The sequence below is a fragment of the Chelon labrosus genome (genome assembly GCF_963514085.1).
Source record: "Chelon labrosus genome assembly, chromosome: 12".
NCBI lineage: Eukaryota > Metazoa > Chordata > Actinopteri > Mugiliformes > Mugilidae > Chelon > Chelon labrosus.
Window position 1 is genome coordinate 9,629,316 of NC_140345.1, and position 15,626 is coordinate 9,644,941.

General features: G+C 41.5%; 2 protein-coding genes across 2 annotated transcripts; both read left to right on the top strand.

Moving 5' to 3' along the window:
* Positions 1–1,020: 1,020 nt before the first annotated feature.
* lmtk3 (lemur tyrosine kinase 3) lies at positions 1,021–7,869 on the top strand (the record flags this gene model as incomplete). Its single annotated transcript, XM_084557856.1, has 6 exons — positions 1,021–4,209; positions 4,305–4,468; positions 4,779–4,912; positions 5,351–5,688; positions 5,770–5,854; positions 7,736–7,869. Exons 1-6 carry the CDS (start codon positions 1,117–1,119, stop codon positions 7,867–7,869), a joined length of 3,948 nt encoding a protein of 1,315 aa, XP_084413982.1. The 5' UTR covers positions 1,021–1,116.
* Positions 7,870–9,354: 1,485 nt separating this feature from the next.
* On the top strand, positions 9,355–14,493 carry prpf31 (PRP31 pre-mRNA processing factor 31 homolog (yeast)). Its single transcript, XM_084557170.1, has 14 exons — positions 9,355–9,504; positions 10,443–10,658; positions 10,749–10,809; positions 10,896–10,979; positions 11,075–11,172; positions 11,607–11,713; positions 12,090–12,259; positions 12,361–12,518; positions 12,613–12,702; positions 12,902–13,029; positions 13,330–13,402; positions 13,818–13,946; positions 14,036–14,134; positions 14,223–14,493. Exons 2-14 carry the CDS (start codon positions 10,443–10,445, stop codon positions 14,334–14,336), a joined length of 1,527 nt encoding a protein of 508 aa, XP_084413296.1. The 5' UTR covers positions 9,355–9,504; the 3' UTR covers positions 14,337–14,493.
* The last annotated feature ends 1,133 nt before the right edge of the window (positions 14,494–15,626 follow it).

Here is a 15,626-nt window from a genome sequence, read left to right on the forward strand (position 1 = left end):
CCTGCAGGATCCAGATTGCGGCCCTACGTCTGCGCTCCTGGCCTGCCCTCATACACAGAGGCTGAGGAAGCCTACTCAAAAGGTATACGGAGATCCCGCTCTCTCCTGTCAGAGATCACTATTGAGAAGCAAGAGTCTGGAATCAATTTGACTGAGAAAGAGCCACGGAGAAGTGAGATGACCAGGGAGGAATTCCTTAAAGAGATCCAGTCAGCAGAGACCTTTCTGACTGAAATCATATCAAGACAAAATGCTGCTGCAAACAAGAAGGATGCCGATTCAGCTTACTCACCAACTCCACTGTCCCCTGAATATGAGTCCATATGCATAGACCCAAACTCTGCTCAGACCATCAGATTTCAGTCCGAGAGCTCCATACGAGCATCCAGCAAAGGCAAAGATGATAAACAAACTGAGGCCATTTATGCCCAAGTGACTAAGCGTGCTAAGAAGAGCGAGATAAAGATTTCCATGAAACCTGAGATCCCAATTCTTCACATAGGATCAAATAAACAACCTTTTAAACTGGACAGCCCAGGAAGCAATGCTGACCACTGCCAGTCTGGTGAGTTTGTGTTTTCAGAGATCATGCCCAAAAATGGTCTACTACACAATCAAACACTCGCCTCTCAGAAAAAAGAGGAGGTGTGTTCAGATGGACCTGCCTTACCTGCCAGAGGAGACCAAACAGATCTGTCGGAGCACCCCCCTACTGAATCCACTGAGTCCAACACTGTGACACAGCATAGGAGCAAATCACTCAATACAAATGAAAGTGAAAAGGCTGCTGTTATAGGAAATGGTGAGGTAATGAAAGGTGACCTACAGGCACACAGCCCCGACAGAGAAGATAAAACATGTTCAAAGGCTGATACCACACATGACCCTGAGAAAACAGGTGATTTGGAGAATTTTCAAAATGTTGGTTCTCATGATAATGAACGCTTTGAGGACACAAAAAGAGAAAATTCATTTCAGCACAATGACAGTGGTCAAAAAAACCATTGCCATATTGCCCAAAAGGCACCCACTCCTGCTGTCACTCCAACCACTCCAGACTGGGACCCGTCTTCTGATGTCTCACTCGTAACCCCCACCGACTCTGTCCTGTCACCTATGACTTCCAGCTCAGCTGACTGCCTCACACCTAGTGACTCGTGGTCAGGAGGAGGAGTGGGAAGCAGCGGGTGGCGGGCTTTGGGAAATGAAACACCACATCGAGACTCTGCCTATTTCAGTGACAGTGACTGGGAGGGTGATGGGATGAACAGGAGGAGCACTGATGGCCTTGTTGCCTCCAGGCCGAGCAGCGGTCGAGGAGGTGATCGGGGAATACTGACTGGGATAGAGGAGAAAACCGAAGAAGAGGGAGAGATGGGAGAAAAGAGCCCATTGCGAGATAGCATACAGATGTCAAATATCAAAACTGAAACTGGAAAAGGGATAACTATTGAGATGCATGAAGAGAACGTTGTACTGTATTCAAATGCATCTGAAAATAACATTTCTCAATTAGGTAATGACGGAGATATTCTAAGCAAAGGGTTGGAATCTGCACAAAGGGACGATTCTGGCATTTTCCATGACGAGAGCAGAAAGTCGGCACTGTTGTGCGATCCCAAGGCCAACGACTGTGTTGACCTAATTGATACGTTATTTTCAAAATTAGATGCTGAGCCACTCAAAGGGCTCTCAGACAGCGATAGTTATGTGATAGACAGCCACTACACAGATGGCATCATTTCTAAGATAACAGATTACAAATACCAGGACTCTGCAGAGAGCGACTATAATCTACACTCCAAGAGCCCTGCTGAGACAAATAGTTTGATCAAGTCTGGCAGCCAGGACTGCATGTTTAGACCAAGCAACAATGATTACACAAGTGTTACAGAGACAGTCAGTGATCTCAGTGCACTGAATTCCTTGAAATCTGAAAATGAAATTGTGGCACCATCCAAAGTTGACTATGCAGAATCCAGTTTATCTAAACTGTGTGATATTCAAATCAATGACGTCACACTTAAAGATGAAACTCAGCCAAAAGATGATGGGAGGCCTTTTGATGATAAAGTGAGTGATTCAATGTGTCACTGGGATGACCAGGGGGTTGAAGAGCATGAGGGATGTGAAGAAAAGCCCGGTGTAGACCACAACGAGCTGGGCCTGAGGAACCTTCACTACTCAGACGGCAGAGAGGACGAGAGGGTCACGATAGAGATGGAGAAACAGCACGCTGCTGCAGAGCTCAGTAGCGCCTTGAAGGAAAAGTCTCCAATGAGGGGAGCACCAATAGAAATGGACTCTGCTAACAATGTGGATAACAACTCTTGTGAGGGGCTTGATGCAACAACTAAAGAGTTATGGAGTGCTCTGGAGGAGGATGAAGAAGATCCAGGATCTGGAGTAGTTAGGGGCGAGTTTGACTGCCACCGTTTTTCACAGTCAAGCGACTTGCGCTTGTGGCCTGATGAAAATGACCAGTGGGCGTCTCCACAGAGGATGTGCCAAGGAATCGAACTGAGACCGGAATATCTCTCTGGCTTTGGTAACAAGGCGTGGGAGGTGGGGGAGAGACTTGTTGTGGGTCAAGAGTATTGGGAGACTGAAGAAAATGATGAACTTGCAGGAAGTGAACCTCACCCTGCTGTCTTGGAGGGCTGTGAAGAAACCTGGAACAATGAAACACAAAGACTGAGTGGCAAACTCCCTGTGAAGAAAATGTGGGACTTTAAGGACAGAGATAACCGACAGATTGTAGAAGACGTACAACAAGAGGAAAATGTTGAGAATCTGAGGGAAACTGATTTGAGTTTTAAAAGAGATCCAAAAAGAGAAAGCTCAGATATTGAAGTAGAGAATAAGGAAATACCAGAGAAAGAGTCCTTGGAGCAAGGAGAGAGGCAGATTACATCATGCACAGAGCCAGTCAGGGACGGAGAAGGTCGGCTAGACTCCACAGAGACAGAGGAGAACCAAGATTTTAACAGATGGCCTCAGAATCAACTCTGCAGGATCCAGACAGATGAGGAGACAATCGCCGTAGATGGTGACAAAGAAGCAGACTCATCAACTTTACAGAACAACTTGAGCCACATTCAAGAGAATAAAACCTCTGATATATCTATTTGCATCACTGAAGCTCCTCAGGTTAACTCTTCAGACCTGGAAAATGTTGAATCATGCTTTCATGCAGAAGCTGAAATAAGCCCATGGCTTGTTAGGCAATACCCAGAAGAAACAACGGTCACTGTGAAAGTTGAGGAGGATTATAGAGACATGCCCATTCCGTCCAGTCCCAGTGACCTTGATGCACAGGATAAGATGGATCACTCATTTCCGCCTGTTGACAATTTCAGCTCTGTAGATTTTCCAAGTCCACCACCAAGCATAGATCTTGATGTGCAAGATGATAAATTGGAGAGTTTAGACGACTCTTTTCCGAGTCCACCACCATCTGTTATAGAGGCAGAGGACTTTATTAGTCACATTAATCTAGACGACTTTCTTGCCGGTACTGAGACAGAGCCCTATATTTCTATAGCACACAACACAGAGCCCTGTATTTCCCCAGCTAACAACACAGATGCCTCAGAGCAATCTCTGCAAGAATCCCCACCTGCTACAACTCAGAGTAAAGGGATCTCAGCCAATCTGAAGATCCCCAGTGTGCATATAACACTGAACAACGAGAGTAACCTTACATCCAATGTAGAAAGTCTGGATGGTCATAACAACCTGTGCCAGAAATGCCCTCCAATGCCCTCTACTCCTCCCCTAAACAATGTACCAGAATTGTTCATTTCCGAGTGGAAAGATTTGGATGAGGAGCCCCTGGAGGACTTTGAAAAACTGGAACAACTGTGTTGCATATCTGGAGATGAGGAGGAAACCCTGGGGGACCTTTTCTTGTCTTTGAAGAAAACCCCCGATCAGAAAGGTAGCAGTGCTGGTGATAGTGAGACAGGTCGTGAAATATGTGACTCCTCTACTCCTGAGGGTAGCAGGATGGATTTGAAGGAGAACCGGATCTCTGATCACTCTGATAAGTTGGCAGAATTTGTACAACCCATGATCTTGGATTCCCAAGACATTCTGTCACCACAAGAGGAGAGGCATGACGAACAGAGATCAGCAGGCCAAACACCTGATGTCAAGGACCAGGGATCTCTTTCCAAGATGACCACTAAGAATGGCCTTATGATGCAGGTGAGCTCCTTTTCTGGTGGTGTATGTAGCCCTCCTTTTGTGACCTATTCAAGTCAATTCACTTATTTCTTTATTGGTTTACTTTGTTGCTTCAGGTGTGTGAGGAGAGACTGCAGTTCTCCCTCTGTGAAAACGTGAAAACAAATGTGCTTTGGGGATCGACTGTCAAAGACACGGTCATGCTCCGGCCCTGGGGCGAACAAGTCGCAGAGAGCAGCAGTGAGCTGGTCACAGTGAAAGAACAAGGAGAAGATGAGAGGTATGAAGGCTGAACTTGGAAATTTTATCCCGAATAACATGTCAGTTTCTTTTACATTGTCATTGATTTCTCTCTCTAGTAGTATTTTATGGAGCCCTCAGATTCTTGAAAGGTGTCGTGCAGGTTTTGGTTTCATTTGCACTGTCTTCATCCACCCCAGTACATGGGGTTTATCTTGTGGTGCACACAATTATGAAAAAACAAACATGTCCATGTTACTCCAGTTACAGTATACTCGTCCATTTTTATTTATTTTTTTTAACTTTGGTGACCTGTTTAATATTCATGTTTTCATCTGTTGTGGTTTTAGCCAAGAGGAAGAGGAAGCTGCCCTCAACGAACAGCTCCTCACAGAGTCCGATGAAACTAAAGCAGAGACACTCACTGTGATTGAACAACCTGAGGCCACAACACCTCAACCTTCTGCAAACCAAGCAATGAAAGGTACCTACATACTGCAAATACTTTTAACATGTATAGTCTCAGTATTGTCTAGCTTTTGGATGATTACTCCTCCTCAAACACTTACAGTGGCCTTGTTTCTCCATCAATTTGTGTTTCTTTTTTTCTTTCACCACAAATTAACCTCACCCCTAGCCTCAACTACCTATTTCTGCTATGCATGACCACAACTGTAAGCTAAAATAAAGTCTTATGAAAGTGCTCATGATTATTCTATTTGCATATCTGATCCTTGAGCTTATTTTATATAATTGAACTCCCTGTTCTTTGAATAAATATATTCGTGCTAATTCTAGTACATATTTAATTTATTCTAATCCAGATTTTATGAGAAGGTGTTGTTGTCAGTTTCCTGTTAGTTGACAGCAAAGACTCCTGTCAGGTAATCTTCGTGTCTAACGTCTGCTCTCACTTTCATAGCAAAGCTAGCTCGCCTGTCTCTTGCCCTCCCTCCTCTGGCTCTGACTCTTCCCCTCACCCCAACTGGTAAAGGAGGATTTGGGGATGGGGCCATTGGGAATCGGATAGGAAGACGGAGAGGACTTTCGTCAGGAAACGACCCCGACGAGGAGGAGGAGGAGGATGAGCAGGAGGATGAAAGCTCCCGGAGGGTGATTGTTGTCACGGAGACAGACGTGGACAAACGCGTTGGGCTGAGGAGTCTGCTGAAATCGCCAAAGGAGCCGATGGACAGAGACAAGGACAGAGGAAGAAACGTGTCCTTTTTTGATGATGTCACAATCTATCTTTTTGATCAGGTATTTCCCGGTCCATGTTATAACTGACTTATTCCAGTTGTAGAATAAAATAAAGACTGACTGTCACTTTCATTGCAACAGGAAACGCCAACCAATGAGCTGGGCACTTCAGCTCCCACAAGTCCAGCCCCCGTGTCTGTCAAGAGCACAAAGCTGGATTTGCATGGTAAGTTCATTGACACCTCACAGAATTAAACATGTCATTCTTAGCCATGCCATGGTCATTGGATAGGTCCCAGATGTTCCCATTCTCTAAGAAGGTTCCCCATAGGATTGGTTATTGATCCATTGACTTTTTCTGTATTTGATCATGGATCTTGATGAAATTTGGTATACTCCTACATCCATCTCTCAGGATGAACTGTCATAACATTTGCATTTTTTTTTAATAATTTGACATGTAGTCCCACCATCTGGACAAATAATTACAAAACTGACATTCACATCACGGCTAATAGATAAGCAGTAGTGTGCTAGGTGCTAATTGGTTCATGCTAGGGTTCTAAATTAAATCTGTGAAGGTCAAAACACAACAACATTTCAGATTATGGAAAATATAAGCTGATGTGATTGGTTGTTTCGCTGCCAGTCAAGAAATGATGCTTTGTGAATGGTCAGCTACGCGTAAGTGTATACACTGTGATGCGCTTTGAAAGCAGACATCATGTACTGTCCACATTGTGGAAAGAAGTATGAGCCGTTGCCAAATTTCTGCATGTCTTGCGGAAAGACATTGGCATTATTTAAAGAGGCCGAGGGGACGCACGATGAGGACGTAGTTGCCCCGTCTCCTCAGGCCTAACTCCTTCAACCGTGCTTTCAGGGTTCCGAGGGAAATGTTATTGTTATGATGGGTTGAAAGCATATCAAGAATGACATTACGTGTATGCTCTCTTTCAAAATATTCCTCTGTTAATGCCATCCCGTCCTCCATTCTTTCCAACGTGGTTTAAAACTCGTGCACGGACACAGCTGAGTAGAAACAGGAAATGACGTTACACTGTCGATTTCTGTCCAATCAGAAACAAGAGTGAGAGCGTTGTCCCTACAATTTCCTTAATCTGAAATGTCGTTGTGTTTTCTGAAATGTTGTGTTTTGACCTTCAGGGCCACCGTAAACATTACATCTGCTTAACCTCAGCATTTAGCATCATTTAGCGTTTTAACATTGCCTTTGCCTTTAGCTTAAAGCACAGCAGTGCCTAGCTGCAACACCACATGTCTGACAGATCAGTAAAGATAATGTCTGCAATTATTTTTATACATGTAGCTTCGGTTAGCCTCCACATTGAGCTGACTAATGGTGTAATAAAATCTGACTGCCACTAGCTGATCTACTCCCACTGAAAATGGTAGACCCTCAGTTCAACCATGTCCTCTCCAAATATGCATCCAGAATTAATCTCCCGTAATTATCCCCCTCGACACTGTGACATGTGGAACCGAGCAGGGACATTAATCCTGCATTCAACAATGCAAGCCTAAACTGTGTTTTCCAACATATTTTCCCTTGCTCTCTTGACTTCCACTCATACACTCATCACCTCATTACACAGAGTAATGAAGGTCGGAGTTCTGAATTTCCTTTCGGCTGTGCACACACAGAAGCACCAAAATTAGATATTTTCATGATCCTTCTTAGCCTTTTTAGTTGAGACTTCAAAGCTCAGAAAGAAGAGACTGTGTTCCCTTTGAGTTATTTTTAACTAAAACCATCTTGCTTGAGTGTGGTTATATTAATAGATATAGATTATTAGTTTATTTTTTTCCTCTGCATTTGATTTGACTGTTTTAGTATTGGTAGTTACATGTGTCCCGATCACAGAGGAATTATTTGGGCACAGACATGTAATAGGCACCCCACCCTTCATACTTTACAGACGATGCAACCACTGAACGTTTGGGTTTGTAAGGCTGGTAGCACCTAATGTAAGGATTATACCTGGTAGACCCGATAATATATAATAATATTTCTGTGGTCCTGATGTTGATGGTTTTAGAATTAGCACAGTTATGATATTATGCTTAATTTTATTCTCTTTTCTAGGGCCACACGTCAAAAGCAGAGAATCAAAAAGGAAAGAGGATTTCTCAATCAAACCAAGGTCGCCTGTGGGGGCCAATCCAGTGACTTCATCACGCTTCACTGTCAGCCCTGCCAACGACCCCCACTTGGTGTGATGGTACAATGCATCATGGGAACCTTAAGAGCTGAACCCTCTTGGACTGGCCAGTGAATTAACCCAACAACCAGCCATTCACCCAGAGGATATTTTTTTATTGAATAGGCAACTGAAAGATTGAGACTCCGGTTCTAAAAGCTGGACACATTCCAGGTTTTACCAGCGACAGGATTTTGTATGTCAGAGCTCGTTGAGCTCCTGCCTGCCACTGTTTACAGAGTTTATTCATGGCCTTTGGCTAAAGAAGTCTTTGGAAAAGGCAGCATATGCTAGAAGAAGAGGAGCCTGGAGTAAAATCTGAAACAGATTTGACAGCTATGCAGTGGGAGTCTTGCTGTGTACCAGCTTACCTTCTCTTTTTCTGCTTCATTCTGTATTATTCCCCGGGTGCAGGGGGAATGCACTTTTCAGTCATTCATCTGTCTATGTAAACGCTTGGATTCCAGTCCTCTCTTTATTAAAGACCTTTTTCCATTGCAGTCACTCAGTTGTTCTTGTAGGCAGCAGTTTGAAACAGAAATTGCTTGACTCCTGTATTTGAGAATACTCATTAACATTTGTACAAATATCATAATACAAGTGTATACAATACCATTTTAGAGCTGTTTACTTTTAGATGTATTCTTAGACTGCACGGAAAATGAAACAAGCTATGTTTCTTTATACTTTTAGTTCTTAAAAGCACTAATTTCTTTCACTCTATTCATTTCTATAGTTACTATATCATTTTATGTATTTATGTAAAGTCAGTTTCCATGCAATATTTTATTTATATATTTATTTATCTATTAATTTATTTATTTATTTGCTTTGGTGCAATTAACATATATAAACTTAGCTATAATTTGTTTGGGACAGAATGCATCTAAGTTATACCTTCTCTAAGATCTTCATAACAAATAAATCAAAATATTTTCCCAAACGTCTTAATTGCTAAAAAGTATTTTGTATAATTTTACTTGTTAATATATGCCAATCTGTATTGAACTATGTCTTGTAATGTTTCATTATTTTCTGATGTCAATGAATTTTTAGCTGTCTTAACATTATTTTATCTTGTTTAATGACAGTTAATGTAGCTTAGCATGGAAACTCAAAACCTTTCATGAGTAAATAACTCATTTGTTTGTGTATTTGTTAATTTATCCCATTTTCTACTAATAACAGTCCATTATGCAGTCGCAGTTCAACTAGTCCATTTGTTTAGTCTGTTTAAATGTTCGTTTAAACTTGTATTGTTTAAAGAATGGTTTTCAAGGGGTAATGTATAAACAAGGGGAAATAAAAACTACAAAATGTGAGCCTCTTATTTGAACTGTTTCATGACAATAAATCGCAATGTTTGTAATGATACAGCACTGGAGTTATAACCAAGAAAACCCGTGTAACGCTTGTATGCAAGGCCTGTGTTGGTTTCCAAGGTGCATTGACACTATTTCCCATAACGCCTTGCGACGCTGCCTACGTATTTAATCTGCGACAAACCACACACAGGGGAGCACAAATCCAACCCCAAAACAGACGAGGAAAACAGCGCAAAAGAAACAGCTTTTCCTCCACGCATTAGAATTTGAAGCCTCCATAAGACGCTTTTGTTTGGTTTCTTTTGTTGGACGGATTTTGACCTCCAGAGGTAAGTTAATGTTCATTTAAAAGCGTTGAGTAACGTCCAACCAACGTTTGCTAATGCTAGCTAGCTAGCTAGCTAACAACGTTAAATCCAATGTATTAGCCACGGTCAGCTTTATTATTTCATATTATTTGTAATGGGCTATTTGTATTGATGTTTTTTGAGGGGCTAAAAGGGCCCAAAGCAATTCTTAGCCGAGTGTTAATTGATTGTAGTTAATGTTGGGCAATATGTTCAAATCTAAATGTAAGAAAATATGTTTACCCCCACTTGCCAGTTCATTAGGTGCACTAATAAATGAATGATTTCTAATATAACATAATCTATCACTAAATCTTCATTAAGCTTATGGTATTCAGCATTTGTTAAAAAAATAAAAGAACTATGGATTCAACAGTTGTAATTTTGGAGGCTGTGGTTGTAGTACTATTGTATTGTTTTACACAGACACGTGTTTCTATTATTTTGACAACCCCATTTTAGTCTATGGTTCAGGCTAAATAACAAACACTTGAGTGTTTCATTCAGTCCAGTTTAACAGCACCACAGCTTACATCCTCCAAAATGATCATACAGTTTAATTACCACCTTTCTAATGCTGTTTCAGTGTAAATTGAACACTATAACGGCCATGTCTCAGCTGTGCTTTGATGCTTTTATGTAATATTTTACGTTACAATCATTGTTTCTGACAGCAGAACTTTAATTTTACTTAAATAGCACACCAAGCAAAGAAAAGATTATTACTTGAATCTAGACAAGGAGGACGGCATTTCAAGTTTCTCAATGTTTTCAGATTACACACAATCTTGTAGTAGACATAATAGAAAAACTAACTTAACTATTTTACAGTGCAACACCCTGCTAGGGAGACCTGATCTGCTTAGCTTTATCTCATTGAACCTCTACTTCCTCACACTTTTCCTTTTGATTCCTCACAGATGTCTCTGGCAGACGAGCTCCTGGCTGACTTGGAGGAGGCCGGAGATGAAGGGGAGGACGGGCTGTATCCAGAAGGAGATGAGGGCGACAGTGATGGAGAGCCGACCCAGGGAAGGACAGAGGGAGGGCTGGAAGACATTCCAGAGGAGATGGAGGTGGACTACAGTAAAGCAGAAAGTGTGGCGTCCATTGCCAAACTCCGCAATAGCAAACAGGTGACTTGTATCACACCAGAGGTTTACACAAGTTAATATTTCTATAAATGCGTCTGGTCATCTCTGTATAACCTTCTTTTATGTTTACAGTTTTCAGAGATCATGGACAAAATATCAGTATATATAGGAAAGCAACGCAAGAACTCAGAGGGTGAGTATGATCTATTTATTTGATTTTAGAAGTTCAGTGTTAACTCGGTTACTGTTGTGTGATTCTGTTGTTTTGTTTTCTTTTAGTCTCTGGCCCAGTCGAAGCTGATCCAGAATACAGATTGATTGTAGCAGCCAACAACCTCACAGTGGAGATCGACAATGAGCTCAGTGAGTAGGGGATTCATGTGTGGTTGCATATAATCTTCATCTAAAGATTTTGATTTCTCCTTTATAACCGGACTTGTGTTCTGTCTTGTTTTCAGATATCATTCACAAGTTTACTAGAGACAAATACTCCAAGAGGTTTCCAGAGCTCGAGTCTCTGGTGCCAGATTCTTTAGATTACATCCGCACAGTCAAGGTGAGTTGAAATATTTATTAGATGTGAAATTAAAACCATGTTAGATGGGTAGGATGTTTTTAGGTAAATGATCGATCAATGTGTGACAGAACATTGTTAGAAGGCAGTAGGCACAGAGACAGTAAAAAATTGCAATTTATACACTAATCAGCCACATCCACCTGCCAGTGGGGGCTGGTGGAGTAGGGCTTTCTTAGATTTGACTTGTTCCACTACATCCTTCAGAGGGGAAATTGGTGTGTAAGTTGGATCTTAAAACCTTTGTAAGTTTGTGACACCAGAGGATTACATTACAATTACAATTTTATCCAAATACTGGATGTGTGTGTTGGTAGATGAAGTCATGTGAAAAGTAAATGAGATGCACCAATTTACATTTTCTGATATATAGTTTGAACATCACGCACCCTCTCATCTTTGTGCCCCCTACTAAGGAACTGGGAAACAATTTGGAGAAATGCAAAACCAATGAAACTCTGCAGCAAATCCTCACCAACGCCACTATTATGGTTGTGAGTGTCACAGCCTCAACCACACAGGGGTAAGTCTATCTGTCGGGCTCATACATTGATTCAGCAGGTCAACATCCTAATCTTCTGATCACAGATACCTTTCACAGACATGTCAAAGCAACATAAACACGGTGTAATTGATAATTTAATGTGCCACAACCATTCCAGCGACTCAGAATGCACTATTACTGGCCAAGCCAAATGGAACGGGGCCATAGTTATGGGAGTTTTTCCTTCCTGTCGTCACCTTGGCGCTTGCTCTGAGGTTTTCAGGTTCTGAGGTCTAAAAAGTGTCTTGAGAGGATAGTTAGTGACGCTATATAAATAAAATTTACGTGTCAGAGTCTGTTATTACTCTTTCTTTGTTTCAAAGTGTGTATTGATTAGATTTTTGCCAATGTTTAGCTCATTGCTGAGTGAGGATGAACTGAAGCAGCTGGAGGAGGCCTGTGACATGGCCTTGGAGCTGAACCAGTCTAAACACGGGATATACGACTACGTGGAATCCAGGATGTCATTCATCGCCCCAAATCTCTCCATCATTGTTGGAGCGTCGACAGCTGCAAAGATCATGGGTGAGAGAGGAATCCGGACTTCCTCAGCAAAGACGATCTATATGTGTAAATGTGTGATTTTTTTTTTCTTTTTTTCCTCACCGCTCTTGCTCTGGCTGCAGGTATTGCTGGCGGCCTCACTAACCTCTCAAAGATGCCGGCCTGTAACCTGATGCTGCTGGGAGCTCAGAGGAGAACTCTGTCTGGCTTCAGCAGCACCTCCCTGCTTCCCCACACGGGCTTCATCTACCACTGCGACGTTGTGCAGTCACTACCACCTGTCAGTGAATGTTCATACCTTAACAGCATGAATCCACTGTAATGTATACTGAAGCACGCAGGCTAACTGCTCTCTGCCCTTTGTGTTCCCTCAGGACCTCAGGAGGAAAGCGGCTCGACTGGTTGCTGCAAAATGCACTCTGGCTGCACGAGTGGACGGTTTCCATGAGAGTTCAGATGGCAAGGTGACTTTTTTAAAGAATACATTAATGCAAATTAAAGTTTACATTTCCTTGAGTGCATTTACAGATCTTAAAGACCAAAGTAACTTAAACACTTTACAATAAAATGCTGCTCTGCTACATCAAGGTAAATGATTTGAGCGTGAAGCAAAACGTGTTTATTTCTGTCCCTTCCGGATTAAAAGCGTGTCTCTTTTTGCAGGTTGGATATGATCTAAAAGAAGAGATCGAGAGGAAGTTTGACAAATGGCAGGAGCCCCCGCCAGTGAAGCAGGTCAAACCACTGCCAGCCCCCCTGGACGGGCAGAGGAAGAAGAGAGGAGGAAGGAGGTACACGGTCTCTGCACTAGCGATAAAGCTGGCCTCCTGGTCCGGCTGCAGATTAGGAATAAAGTGCATTGCAGTGTAGTGATGTAACTCCATGTCACTGAGATTAAACTGATCAACATTCAGAACAACACAAAGTCAAACATTCAGCAGGGAAGCATGAGACGGATCAGCAAGCTGGAAGAGGCTTGCATAACTCTTACAGACAAGTTTAGAACACCACCATCACCTATAAATATATATATATAAATGTATATACAGCATAACCAAACACTTGTCTTGCTTGCTTGTGTTTTTCTGAAGGTATCGAAAGATGAAGGAGCGGCTTGGGCTGACTGAGATCAGGAAACATGCCAACAGGATGACCTTTGCAGAGGTCTGTACATGATTTCTTTTCTCTATGTACGATTCATTTTTACTGCAGTGTCATTTTCATGCATCAATATGTTTCAGTATCTTGTACCCAAAGAAACTGAAGGAAATTGATCTTTATAAATATATATACACAGCAGTGAAACAAAGTCTTTATCACATTGGATATCATTTACTGATCATCTACATATAAAGTGACAGTGAATTTAAAGGTTTTGTTTGATGAAAAAAAACGAAATCCCTTCATTTAACGACAAAAAATAAACAACAAAAAAGTCACTGTTACTACTCTTTTCTTGTAGTTATTTCAAACCTGAAAGAAATTAGGATTGAAAGCAGCCCTGCTTGTGATTTTTCTTGCTTCATCTTTTTTTCAACAAACGGGGAGATTTGATCTTGTTTCTGACTTGGTCTTGCAGATTGAAGATGATGCATATCAGGAGGATCTGGGCTTCAGTCTGGGTCAGCTGGGGAAGAGCGGCAGCGGCAGAGTCAGGCAGGCGCAGGTTAACGAGGCCACCAAGGCTAGGATCTCCAAATCCCTCCAGGTAAACTCAACCGCGACTTCTCTTCTCTCCACTGCTCTCTGACACATTATTCTTACTCTCTAACATCTTGGTTTTGTTTTCCACAACAGAGAACGTTGCAGAAGCAGAGCATGACATACGGAGGAAAGTCCACCGTCAGAGATCGCTCTTCAGGAACCAGCTCCAGTGTAGCCTTCACTCCTCTTCAGGTAAAAAAAAAAAAAGTAAACACATTGAATATCCGCTTAGCATCACACGCGTTCATTTGGCTCACAGTTACTCTGCTCTCTTCTGTAGGGGCTGGAGATCGTGAACCCACAGGCTGCAGAGAAGAAGGTGGCTGAAGCCAACCAGAAGTATTTCTCCAACATGGCAGAGTTCCTCAAAGTCAAGAAAGAAGCTAAGATGTGAACTCATGCACACACACCTGCACGTGGACAGTTGCACTCAACATTGCAAAGTCACATTATTTCTAATTTGTGTCACATTGTGCTTCATCTTGTATTTTATTTTTTACAATTTTTTGACTTATGATTTCTCCAGTTTAATAAAACATGTGAATATTCTAGTCAGTAGCGTCTAGTCATTTTAAGAAAAAAAGTCATTAAAATGTTGTACTGGTTAACTTTTACTCTTATTTTCCTGAGGCTGGCAGTTACTTGCTCAACCAAACACCACTTTGTGTGTCTTTTTAAAATTCAAACCAGTTTACCAAATTAAATCCGAACTAAAATAAATAACTCCTTATTCTCTGAGGGAATGACGGGACTTTACACCACACACTGACGTGTAATTTCTTAAAAGTATTTATTGAAATTGTACAATCCTGTTATAACCTCACTTTGACATCTCCCATGCAGAACTGTGATGAGAAAAAAATTGTAAATATGTCTTGAAATTCACATTTTTTTTTTTTTAGCAATTTAACTGACCTTCCGTTTCTGAAAACCTTAAAAGCCCCAAAAATAGAATCTATAAAAGGCAAAATCTCTCTGAACTTTGCTGTATTTCACTTCTTCACATCCTCGACCCCCCCTTTCCCCCCCGCCCACCAAAAAAGCCTAAAAAGTAACCACACATAACATAAATGTTAACTGCAGTACAAATCTGAAGTTTTTATGGTTGTTAAATGTCTTCCTCAGCCAAGAAAAGGTGGGATCTGTCCCACGCCAGATTCAGATTAAATCTTGTTCTTCAAGGTGAAACACGAACAACCATGGCAGACGAGACATTTCCTACTCGACCCACAAGTTAAATCTACCACCAGAATTTTTGAATTTGCGTTTAAACTCTACATGTAAACAGTTTTGTCAGTGCACATTCACTGTATAGGGTTTTCACTTAAATACCAGGTGGTACATTGAACACAGTGGATTCTCGGATGAAGTAACATCAACAGAATAAAGGCGGGAAGTTGACTTGAACTAAACTCTGATTTATTCTAATGATATCTGTGTATTTTGCACGTAATTAAGTGACTTTGGGTAAAGGTACATTCACTACGCTCAGCGTGGTCTTTTTGCATTGAGGATGAAAATTCCTCAGCGGTGTAAGAATTGAGTAGATTAATTTCTCAAACCCTATTCTGAGATTTATTTTTACAAGTTTATTAATTTGTCACAAACATGATGGCGCCATAATAATGCAATTTCCTTGACAGGTTAACTTAAAAACATTTTATTTGTAAAGAGAGGGAGTCAG

Coding starts and splice junctions, on each gene's coding strand:
- prpf31 (XM_084557170.1), top strand. CDS start 10,443: ATGTCTCTGGCAGACGAGCTCCTGGCTGACTTGGAGGAGGCCGGAGAT. Junction 11,173..11,606: donor ATTACATCCGCACAGTCAAG/GTGAGTTGAAAT, acceptor CCCCCTACTAAG/GAACTGGGAAACAATTTGGA. Junction 13,030..13,329: donor AAGAAGAGAGGAGGAAGGAG/GTACACGGTCTC, acceptor GTTTTTCTGAAG/GTATCGAAAGATGAAGGAGC.